The sequence below is a fragment of the Lutjanus erythropterus genome, chromosome 16, assembly GCF_056507025.1.
Source record: "Lutjanus erythropterus isolate fLutEry1 chromosome 16, fLutEry1.hap2, whole genome shotgun sequence".
Classification (NCBI taxonomy): domain Eukaryota; kingdom Metazoa; phylum Chordata; class Actinopteri; order Lutjaniformes; family Lutjanidae; genus Lutjanus; species Lutjanus erythropterus.
The window spans coordinates 20006067-20018659 of NC_139332.1; the positions used below are offsets into that span (position 1 = coordinate 20006067).

The 12593-nt window shown below is 41.0% G+C and overlaps 1 protein-coding gene across 1 annotated transcript; it reads left to right on the forward strand.

Annotated features, from left to right (window-relative positions):
• Positions 1 to 598: 598 nt before the first annotated feature.
• klhl38a (kelch-like family member 38a) lies at positions 599 to 7806 on the forward strand. Its single transcript, XM_084739762.1, has 4 exons — positions 599 to 1049; positions 3849 to 5205; positions 5403 to 5508; positions 6785 to 7806. The coding sequence occupies exons 2-4, from the start codon at positions 3850 to 3852 to the stop codon at positions 7072 to 7074; spliced, it is 1752 nt and encodes a 583-aa protein (XP_084595888.1). The 5' UTR covers positions 599 to 1049; position 3849; the 3' UTR covers positions 7075 to 7806.
• The last annotated feature ends 4787 nt before the right edge of the window (positions 7807 to 12593 follow it).

The window sequence follows — 12593 nt, forward strand, 5'->3', positions numbered from 1 at the left end:
GTTTGATCAGACATACATATGTCACCAGCAAGATGGCAGCACTCACATCTGGGATATCTTGGCCTCATTTTTGTACAGTGGGAGGAAGTGAAGATGTCATCCATCTATATTTACAGTCAGTGGTGACCCACAGGTTGGGAACCACTTCTCTGTATCAGCCAAACAGTTCTGTATTATTCCATTTTAATAGGGTAATATTTCTGAATGGAGTAGTAGATCACAAACCTTAAAACTTATGGTTTATCAATCAAAAATACATTTTTATTAGGCCAAATATGACACTGATACCATGTATATCTGCACTACATCCAGGATTGATGTAATGGATGCTTTATGGCAACATGAGACACACATGACAAGGTACGTGACACCTGAGACAGGTGAGTAGTAGTAGTAGTAGTAGAAACAGCAGTCATCTCCAGTTGTGCACACTCACAGTCGACACACAGAAACACCATGACACCTTGAGCTAGACTGAGCCCAGTTCTTACAGCTGTTTCTCCTGATCAAGCCGGCCCATCAGCGCTGCTCTATATTTACCTTCATCCTGGGTTACACACATGAGGGAGGAGGAGGAGGAGGAGGACTTAAACAGCAAAGAGAGATGGACAAGGGTTAGCAGCTCAGGGACACTTTGATTAAACACCAGGCTGCCTGGGTGGGCTCGATGGCTGAGTCAGGACCCTGTGATGATTCTCCCTCCCCTGGCTATTGTAAACACTCTCTCCACTGGACCCTGGCAGAGCTGTTAAGCCGGCAACTGGGTACCAAACAGCTTCGTGTCACATGAGAGGCCTGGCTGGAGTCACAGTGGCCCGGGATACTATTCTTAGCTGCAGGAATGTATACAGTGGCCTCATGGCGAGCTCCACAGCGCCTAACTGGAGAGGCTCGTCGTTTCTCTGTGTCATGCTCCTTTTCTCTCCCTCATTGCACTACAAACTTTCTCTCCGGATAATGTTTTTGGCTGTCTTTTGATTGGAACTTATATTTTTTCTGACCAGAGTGACCAGAGATTTTGGATATTTTTGGTTTTCTGAGGGCAGGAGGTAAGGATTCACTCTGTCACAGATGTTGCTGATGAACTGACAGCAGGTTCATAAATCAGACATGTGACACAAATACGATATTAAAGTGCTTCAGAACAAAGATTTTATCGTGTTACAGCATAAGTGTTCAATATGTTCAGCAAAAGCTTCATTATCTGCTTCAAGTGTAGCCGCTTTTTATCAATTCTGATCATTAATGCTCTCTGTCAGGTTTACAGGAGTCAGACACTTCTGATATAATCTAGCTGTGCCACACTTACAGTTACTGATACTGATGAATACATTTATAAGTGGTATTTTACAACATTATGTTGGGCTGCACCAACAAAGTTTAATTTTAAAACCTGATTAAAGCTTGGATTAATTTTAAATTATGCTTCACCAAACTTTTAAACTAGTTTAAAATAAAGAAAGATTAAATTTAAACCTCTCTTTAAGCCTCTCTAAACCTAGATTAAATTGAATTCTGTTGCACCAAAACTTTAAACTCCAATTTAAACTGTGATCCATTTGGTTTATTAACTTCAAAACTGTACTTAAGGAGGATTAACTTTTAAATAGCTGCCTTTTTAGATGGATTGGGGGAAAAAAGAAAGTTATGGGACAAAGTCAATCCAGTTGAGTTTGAGGATGCATCTCTTCTTTCTTTCTCTTCAGTTGATAATTCAGCCAACAAGTTTTTTATTAAAGGAGGAACTTTTTTAGCTAATTGGCAAACATTAAAACTTTCTTATATCTCCTCTGAGATTAGTTTTTAATTGTGCAACAGAGCTCTCCTTAATTTTAAATCTTGATTTATTTATTTTAAATCTAGTTTTCCTAAACTCTGAATAGCACTGATCTAAGATGAAATAAATCTTTGTTGTTTCAGTTGGTTATGCAATTTATCATAATTAGCTTTTGGTTTCTTGTTTAATGTCTTAGGGAAAACTGTGAGTTGTGACGCGTCACCCACAGTCAGTGGCATTACATAATATACAATAATGATCAGAGGTCCAAATATATCTGACAGACTGGGCCCCGTAAGTGAGAGCATCAGTAGCTGTCGCGGGGGTGATTAGAAGACTTAGCGTTGCTAATAGCCCAATGAAATTCCCGCTCTTTAAAAGGGAGGGTCATCACAAACCCTCCGTCCAGGGAGGGACAGACAGAGACTGTGAGAGAGGAGGCATATGGTGAAAGAAAAAGATAATAAATAGAAAATAGCGTCAGAGGTAGCGAGGTAGAGAGGTCCAGAGAGAGAAAATCACGGGGATGGAGAGACGAACACAGATGGTCTGTTGACACAGTTCTGTTAATGTTAGCTGTGATGGATCGGACTGCCTGATAAGGGAGATGGGGCCTAATGCTACATGGATGCATCAAGATAATTTTGAAGGGGTAAAAATAGAAAACTGTGAGTCAGTGATAGTCACATTAAGGACAGCTGCTCTGCAGGACTTTTAAGAGTTTGAGAGTGGGCTAACAAATTCACAGTATGCTATCACAGGGATCTGCATAGTTAGTCTGAGTGCAAAGATGTAAGCGAGATGAAAAATAAAGCCTGTTTTATAAAGTCATTCTACGCTGCATGCTTAGACTTAAAGATTATACTAACCAATATCTATTATGCTTTCAGTCAGAATCTTTGTGTAGTAATACTGTGACGGCACAATTTAAACTAGCCAGCCTTACCTGTGTGGATGAAACCTGTATGGAGCAGAAACTGGCAGAACGAGGTGTATTATATTAGTTTCACAACAAAGTAGCATTTTCATTAAATTAGCCATTTGGTTGGTTTTTGGCAGATGCAAGTATTTTTGCTGAGGCACCAGATATGCTTTTGAACTTTAACTGCAGGAGTACTTTTAAATTTTTGGAAGTACGTGGTGACTTCCTGGAGACTACAGTGTTTGCCTGGAAACCTCCTGGTGAGACCCCAGGAAGTCACATTGCCCTTCCAAGAAAGAGTCCAGGACATAACCTCAGGAGAAGAGAAACCTGGATACAGCTCCACCACTCAGCCTTGATTCCAGTTTTTTGCCCATAAAGCATTTTCCCACTATTATAAAAGAAACTTCTATAAAACAGTTGAGAGGACACCTCGAACTACAAGCGAGCTCAGTTAAGGCCTCTCTATTATGAATTATTGATCCACGGAGGTTTTATATTTGCAAAATTTTCCCGTGATGTCATCACAATGTCAAGTCTTTGGGCAGAGCAGGAACACTACTGCACATATTCAGGGGGCCAGATACCCCAGGAAGTAAACCCAGAAACAAGAAACCTTCTTTGGCGTATGCACCAGTTGAGCAATTTTTACTGGACTGAACAGGCATCATCTGTGGGTCAAGTATCCTGGTCTCATAAGACACCTTTTCTGTAGCCTCACATTTAATATACACACACAGGAGATGTATGAATTTCTGCTCTAACTTTCAGGGAGAAAGTGAATGAGCCAATTTCCTACAATTATGGGCTGAACTCCACCAGTGGGGCATAAAACCACTATAGGTGAGGCTTTATGCTTTATATAGGGAAAATAAACAAACGAGTTTGCTTATACTTTAATGCTGAAATTTATCTCACTAAAATTCAACTTGGATCATTTTTATTAGTTGTTTTTCCTATAATTCTTATTGTTTAATAAAAAAAAAAAAAGTTCTGAAGCTTCTGAAGTGGGGCATGCCAGAAAAAGTTTGAGAACCACTGGTGTTGTGTCATCAGTACCCATGTTTGTCAACCATCTCTTTCCAATAGACAATAGAAACATAGCACTATAATCACTGAGTGATTCTTTTCTTTTCATTCTTCCCACAGAATGGCCTGCAGACCACGAGACGTTTTCTCTTTCAAGGACTCAGAACTTCCCTCCCACCTGCTCGCCCAGCTCAACATCCTCCGGCACGAGCGCATCCTGACCGACGTCCTGCTCTGCACGGAGCACCAGGAGATCCCCTGCCACAGGAACGTCCTGGTGTCCAGCAGCCCGTATTTCCGCGCCATGTTCTGCAGCAACTTTCTGGAGAGCAGTCAGGCGCGAGTGAATCTGAAGGGAATCTCTTCAAGTGTCCTCAGCGGCATCGTGGACTACGTCTACACCGGCTGCATCACCATCACCATGGAGATTGTGTTGCCACTCATGCAGGCAGCATCCATGCTTCACTACGGAGGTCTGTTCGAGGCCTGTTCCATGTTCCTGCAGGAGCAGCTGAGTCCAGAGAACTGTCTGAGCATGATACGACTCTCTGAGATCCTTCACTGTGAGAGTCTGAGGGAGAGGGCGAAGGAGATGGCGGTCAGGTGTTTCTCTGATGTCGCTGCGACAGAGGACTTCTGCGAGTTGTCTCTTCCTGAGCTCATGTGTTACCTCGAAGACGACCGGCTTTGTGCTGAGGAGGAGCAGGTGTTTGAGACCCTCCTGGCATGGATCCACCATGACCCATTCTCACGACGTGGTGCAATCCACGATCTCTTCAAGAAAGTTCGTCTTCGGTACATCCATCCAACTTACCTCTTCCAGTTCATCGCCAACGACCCTTTAGTTCAGTCTTCCACCCTCTGTACTGAGATTATCGAGTCAGTGCGTCGCCTCATGCTAACAGTCAGCACAAAGTGTAGCCGAGAGCTCAAGCCGCTTTGGACCACGCCACGCCGTTACACCTGCAGAGAAACACTAGTGGTGGTTGGAGGACGCAAAAACAATGAACAGACCTCACGAGAAGCCCTACTGTACGATGAAAGGACTCATCGTTGGCAGTGGTTGGCTAAGCTCCCCCTGCGTCTCTACAAAGCTGCATATGTGTGTATTCATAGTATCCTCTATGTGCTCGGCGGGCTCAGCCTCTGCATGGCATCAGGTGACAGCTCAGTCAGCGCCACAGTTTACACACTCTCCCTGAAGACCAACCAGTGGAGGACTGCTGAGCCCATGTTGGAGCCACGATATGCTCACCAAAGTGTGTCCTATCTGCACTTTATTTTTGTGTTAGGAGGCATCGGGGTAGACAAGAGAATCTCCCAGTCTGTAGAGAGATATAACAGTATGTTCAATCAGTGGGAGGCCATGGCTCCAATGCCCACAGCTGCACTGCATCCAGCTGTGGCGGCCAGTGATCAGAGGATCTATGTTTTCGGAGGGGAGGATGCCATGCAGAATCCAGTCAGACTGATTCAGGTAGAGAAGACCTCTCATTTTAGCAGCACTGAATCAACAGTTCAGTTCCTTGTCACTGTCAGCATTTTCAAAAAGAAAATGAAAAATCAAAGGTCTGCAGAAACACTAAGATGTCACACAAGCAGACAGCAAACTACAGTCTTTGATGCTGTGATAAACAGGATGACTGTCTGTTCATGTTTGTGATGTGTCAACAGGTGTATCACATCTCTCGCAACTTGTGGTCCAGGCTCGAGACGAGGACGGTGAAAAATGTTTGTGCTCCTGCTGCTGTCATTGAAGACAAGATCTACATTGTAGGAGGTGAGCTCCATGAAAGGAAATAAATTGTTTTCCCAGCTGTTGCATAGTTTTGCAGTACAAATGTGATCATTAACATCTCTACAACAGATGTGAATGAATTTTTAGATCTTGTTGTGTATTTTTCTTTATTGTCAACGAGTCCCATGAAAAGACCAAAACCATGTGTTAAGGTCCGTCCACGCCAAGAACTATAACTATAAATATGTTCTTTGAAAAATTGTTCTAACTCAAGTGGATGGCAGAGTCAGCACCACAACTATATTGACGACAGTGGCAAACAATATCATTAGGATCACTTTCAGAGCGATTTGATGAATGAGAGAAACTCCGACAGCCAATAAAAATCTGAATTTATACAACTTATTAAAAATTTATAGAACATAATATTAAGCTGCAAAAACTCATTTTACTTCAGACATACTGCCAAACAGTCTTTGGCACTGATGGCGCCTGAAGTTTATTTGGCTCTCATTTCTTTTCCTCATGGACACATCAGATTTATTTTGACTCATACAAAAGCATTAATAAAATTTGACTTCAAAAGATGAAAACTCCCATAATAACAGCAGTGGATTCTCCTGGCTCCTCTTGTCTTTAAAGAATTTTGTGAACCTATATCCTTGTGTTTTTCTTTTTGTTTCGCTGCACAACATACAGCATTAACAGGTCATCAGTATCCACTTCTGCCGACACAGCTGGAAGGTTCAGCTCATACTTTTTACATCTGTGTCGATGCTCTCATTGTTAATGCTGTAGTTACTATTATAGTTATCACAACATAGTCTGTCTTTTGATACTGTCTAACTTCACTACAGTTCCTACTAAAAATGCAAATCTTAAAATAGACCCCACAAATTTATGTTTTCTTCTTTAAAAAAGAAAGTGATTTTCTCAAACAGTTTGGCACTGTAGTTTTTAGCAAACGTTCCTCAAAGAGAGGGGAATAGAACATTTGTTTGGAACTATTCTCAGCTGCAGATAAATCTGATGCTCTAGTGAGTATTTCCAGCAGCAGGATGTTGTATGTGGGAATAACTCAAAATAAACTACAGTTCCCACTGTTATGAAAGAACATGTCTCTGAGTCAAATGGTTTTAATAGTTTTCAGACAACAATGGAGCTCTATGGCACATGGGAATAAGCTAAATCAGGCTTTGGATACACAGACAATAGCTGTTGTCGGTTTTGGTATTTTCATTGGATTTGTTGATGACAGAATATAAAACATCACCAGACTTATTCTTCAAACTTAGCTCAGTGAAAATCCAATTTCCAGGATACACCAGGCGAATGATTGCCTACGACACCAAGGCCAACAAATTTGTCAAGTGTGAGAACCTGAAGGAGCGGCGCATGCATCACAGCGCTACAGTGATCAACAACAAGCTCTATGTCACCGGAGGACGCATCCTCAACAGCCACGATGTCATCGAGGACTCGGACTGCTTTGAATGTTACGATCCGAAGGCGGACGTCTGGACCTCAAAAGGTTCTTTGCCATACAAGCTGTTTGACCACGGCTCCCTGCCGCTGGTCTGTGTGTCCAACAGACCCAACCCACCATGACACTCCATCCAACCAGCCGCTGGGGCAAATGCTTTGCTACATGTTCATCACCTCCCCTGTGCCATGATTTATTGGCCATGGGAAACCATTTGAAACTGACTGCATTCCTTCACGCAGATCAGCCTCTGCCACAACTTAGCGGCACGTTAGGCCGGGCTGACTTTCATCTGAATCAAAAGAGAGCTCAGCCGACGAGAGGCGTCGAAGGCACCTGGGGTGGAACTGAACTAAGAACCCAAGAGATGACGAGAGGCAGAAAATACGTACACAACAAGCAGCTGTTCAGACACATATGTAATCCAAAAAGCTCTTTACACAGATGGCTGCACTCGTTTGATGGAAACTAAAAGTGTTAATGCTTTAATTTCCCAGACATTTATACACAGCATATCACTGCCTGGCAGCTGGAGTCGACTTCCCTGTAACAATTAGGGAATTACATGTGTGGCTGCTTGTTAACTCTTTGAGCTCTTCTTGTCTTGTAGAACTGAAAATGAAAGAAAAGACAGCTATTAAATTTGCACTTTATAGAAAATACATTCCTCTTTGACCCACATGCCTCTATCACAGTGATAATTGACAAGTGACCCTCTGTAATTCCCACTTGGTACCTTTGGTCAACTTTTTCATTTCCCCGTTTCCTTTATTTAGATATGCCATGTGGTAGCCAAGTGGCATATGGTCACATCTTAAATTTGCCTTTGCTAGCAAACCATTAGCTAAGTAGCTGGCTAATCTCTGTCTCAGGCTGGTGGATACGCAGCGCTCGCCACTGAGTGTCGATCAGAACACAAATGAACACCCTGGGAACTGATCTTTATTACTATAGATGTCATCTTTAGTCTTGTGATGTACAGCTGGTGATGTGGATAGGTGGGGAGGGATATTTCTATTTGTGTGTGTACTTCTACAGAAACAAGACAAAGAGTAAACACAATATAAATCTTAACAGCAGGGGATATTACGATAATAACATATGAATCTATACACATATCTACATAGATATGTACATAAAAACAATATGCCTATGTAAACCCCTGTCTTTCACTAAAATATATAAACTGACTACCACAATACTGTAGGTCTTATTGACCTAAGGGGTAAGTTACATATAATGGATTTAACCAGGCATGGCAGCTTATAGCCAGTGACATAGCTCTTAATTAGCAACACTCAATTAGCAGCAATAATCATCTTGAACACTGGGACCCTTAAGTGTACCGCATATGCACATGCATGCATGCATGAGCGTACCTTTCAACACCATGGACACCAGGAATGCAGCATTTTTGTTGCTGGGTAATTTATGAAAAAAGGAGGAGCAGCCTCCTGGAGCTCTTTAGAAAAGACCGATTTACAACTACCTGTTAGCATATTTACAGGGTCACAAAGAGCTGCTATTGTCATAGCATATGGCTTGTAACAGCCTTGACAATGACACATACAGACAAATGTATGAGTAAATGTTGAAAACTAGGGCATTTTAGTGTTTTACAGATATTTGTTGGGACTCGGGACACCCAGCTCGAAACTGGGAGTTGGAGTTTTGCTAACATAAGCCAACAAGATGTGACCGTATGTGTCGCTTTTACGGGAAAAGGCGAAAGTTGACCAAGGTACCAAATTTGCTCAACTGTTACTGGAATGCAGAGCAAAAATGGGTGGGACTTGGAAATAGGGTGAGTTGTGACAGAACATGGACAAGCTCCTCCTGCGAAATACAGTAGTCTGTCATGTTTGCTGAAATGTTGATTAGAAGCACAATTTTACTTAAATGAAATCATCTGGGCCAACATTATTCCAGTTTAGTTGGCTTGATTCATAGCTTTGGGAATTGTTCTTGCAACCCCCTACACAGCAGGTTCTACACTGATTCATGAATTTTATTACTTGCAACATACGTAGTGTACATAATATGAAGTAGAATAAAAAGATGTGATGTTTTAGATCAACAAAAGCACTGAAAACACAAAGATTTGAGTAGTTCAGTGGTGGTTTACTTTTAGTTTCACCAAAGAAAATGGCTTCACGGGCAGCTATGTTGATGTAAAGACATGTGACAGTGCTGCCTTTGAGGGACAGCGCGACGTGGGGAAGGATGCAGCGACCTACTAAGGGCAACCGTCACTGGAAATAGTGATGGGGAGATTATTGTATCTGTTCTTCTGTTCTTCTGAAGAAACGGTCAGAGAGAACAAAAGCTGTAATGTATCAGAGGAGGATGTAAGACAACGAGGCTGTGGGACCTCTGTTGCCACCTCTTCTGTTGCCTCTGTCATGGCTTTGTAACCCTCTTGACCCTTAAGGAGCAGACATTCACTGTTGTGCCCCAGCTCCTGGTAACAATTGCCATGGCAACCTTGTTATCACCCCATTGGATCATCTATGGAAGGCGTGCATCCCTGTAGTGAGTCTTTCTGTTAAAGACCGCATCACTGATCAACTGCATGTTACAAAATGTGTTGCTGCTACTTGCACAATTAACTTTCTTTTGCTTTTTTTTTTCTTTAAAATGTTTTATTTTTCCTATATAATATATGATTATATTTTGGATATTGATTTCCCTGTTTCTGACTTGATTTATTATTATCTAAGTATTCAGTTGAATATAGGTCGAAAGGTATTTGCAAATCATTGTGGAACTGGGGTTTGTAGACAAAAATATATAAAGAGGAAAAAATGTGCATTTTTGATTTTGGGGGGAACTGTCCCTTTAAATGGTTGTCCATTTGATGGCTGAGTCATGCTGTCTCCATGCTCAAGGGAACATTGTTGACACGGACACAGAAGCATGTTCGCTGGCTATCAGGTAACACATTTGTTCTCCGTACATCATCAGAGTACCACTGCAAAATTATATTTAACTTTGGTGAAATATTAGAGGAATGATGACAGACAGGAAAAAACTGTTTATCCAGCATGAACAAATGATGTTACAGTATGACTGACATGTGCCAACCTCCTGACCCTTCAGGCCACATTGTCATCATAAAGAGTGTCTGGCAGGAGCAGCTCCACATGTAGGCTAAATATCTAGTTACCAGTTTCCCCACTGAGAGGCTCACTATTTGGATGGTATGGTCTACTTGTACGCAGCCCTCCGCTGAAGTCGACCTGAGGGGAAGAGACGCTGCATCAGATTTCCCTCTTACATTTTAATCTCTGCCCATTAGTGGGGAAACATTGAAACTTGCCTGGGAGCAGTGACCAAAGGGGAATTTCAGCACACTCCACATTAGCAAGCCCAGACTGTCATTGAATTAAATGGCTCCTTGTTAGCGCTGGTCACTCTGAATGCCTCACAGTAACCCTCTGTGTATGTGTCTGTGTGGATTCAATACCTGATCATTATCAAGACACACAACACCCAGCAGACTGTCTCACTTAAACCAAAAAACCTTAAAGTTTTAAACCCGACTGTGACCAATCCGTGTAACCGGCCGCCAGCTGAGTCAGATGTCATATGCTCGACTCAGTTAGCCAGAGCAGTATTTCAGAACAACACCCTGTGAAACTTTTTATTGAGCTGCTGCTAAATACACAGCCTGTTCAGACTGTTTATTGACTGTGTGTTTGCTTGCTGTCTTTCCATAGAAACCAGTGTGTGAGGGTCACCCTTCAGGGAGGCTGTGGCCTGGCGGGTTATTTTCAGTGTCTGTTACTAACCCATCAAGGGATAGCATTTCATTGCTAGACCATTCTGTGTGTGTGTGTGTGTGTGTGTGTGTGTGTGTGTGTGTGTGTGTGTGTGTGTGTGTGTGTGTGTGTGTGGGTGTGTGTCTTCACGTGTACACACACACTGTAAAAAAAAAAAAAAGAAGAAGAAGAGGTGAGAAAACTTTAAAAAAAATAAATAAATAAAACAACCAGCTGCAAAGCCTTTTTGAGTTTACTCGACTAAAGGCTATTGTGCTGAGTCAGCTTAGTCTAAGAAGTTCACTCAAAATGCTTTCTTAAGTTCGTCAAAATTAGCATTACTGTTCAGATTTACTAGTTTAATTTAGAAATCTCAAAACATCACATTTGATTAACTGTGTTCTTATTTTATATATGCTGTATACTACAGTATACGGTATGTCAACGTGTGTTTCAAAGCAACATCCAAAACTTATAATTCACAAACGCACACCACTAATATTTCAAAATATACAAAGTTGTTTAAACAGCTGGTGGATTTTTTTTTTTCTTTTTTCAGTGCATACTGTACAGCAGTTGTTATGAGATGAACTATATGCATATATAGGAGCCACCAGTATGAACATTACTCTACATAAACCTTGTGTGGGTTTTCAACAAGCCCTAGAAACTTTTTTAAAGCAAAATCTGAACAATCCATTAAGTCGTCTATGATATCTGTTCTTTTGTGTAGCCTAAGGGTGAAGGAATATAATGTAAAATATAACCTAAAAATCACTCAGTAAGCTTTATGTCTCCTTTTTTTAAAATGACTTTTATTTACTTTATGGAGTCAGATCTCAATAATATATTTATAATATCAAAAAAACACACAAACACACACACACACACACACAAAATTCAAGTGCCATAGCTTGAAGTAGTTTGAAACACTAATTGAGTGGTATCCCTGTTGTGACACGTAATAAGGCTTAATGCCAGTCTGTAACTTTACCCCTGTGTTAATGTGATGGACAGGGAGATTAAGAAAGTTTACACCTATAAAGTCAGAGGCAAAGTCAGTCTGCTACAAGAGTCTGCCTTTTTCTTTCACACATGTCCTAAAACCAGAAACATCACGACTGATTTGAAAATGAGGTGCAAGCTACACCTAAATATTTTGATTGATGGTGTTGTACAGTTTAAGCAATATTGCTAAAATGCCTACAATATATACGCTAAATTTTGAGTATTCTCTAAAATTCACTTAATTCTTAAACCTACAAAACAGGATGGGATATATGGTGTTTTAGCAAAGACATCAGTTTATTTTAACATTGTGCACAGTTTCTTTTTCAGTTACTTTAATACTGGAGTAACACTGAGAGCAATTTTGGATGCGAATGCTGGTTGTCGAAAAGCTCATGTGACACTGCACCGTTGCCTTTAAAAGTTAAAATAAACCAATAATGTAGGAATGTTGTGGAATACTTAAAGATTTGTTGAAAAGCTGATCATTAAATAAATTGCTGGCTTTAAGTCAAATTTTATTTGAATTGCCCAATATCACAAATCACAATTTACCTTGTGGGGGCTTTACAATTTGTACAGTGTGTGACATCCCCTGTTCTGTAGACCCTCAAAATGAGAAGGAAAAACTTCTCCAGAAAAGTTGAATTATACCAGTAACATAGGTGTCATGTGGAATATTAGAGATTTTTTGAAACCTGACCCTACACTGAATTACTGGCTTTAGAAGTTTGAATTGTACCTATAATGAAGGACTGACGTGGAAACTTTTAAGGTTTGTTGAGATGCTGACCCCAAAGTGATTTACTGGTTTTAAAAGTTGACATAATGTGGAGTCTTTGAAGATGTTTGTTGAAAAGCTGACACACAAAATC

Bases quoted from the DNA above. Each gene is read 5' to 3' on its own strand.
- klhl38a (XM_084739762.1), top strand. From the start codon at position 3,850: ATGGCCTGCAGACCACGAGACGTTTTCTCTTTCAAGGACTCAGAACTT. The intron at 5,206-5,402 runs GTAGAGAAGACC...ATGTGTCAACAG, and splicing joins ATCCAGTCAGACTGATTCAG to GTGTATCACATCTCTCGCAA. The intron at 5,509-6,784 runs GTGAGCTCCATG...TCCAATTTCCAG, and splicing joins CAAGATCTACATTGTAGGAG to GATACACCAGGCGAATGATT.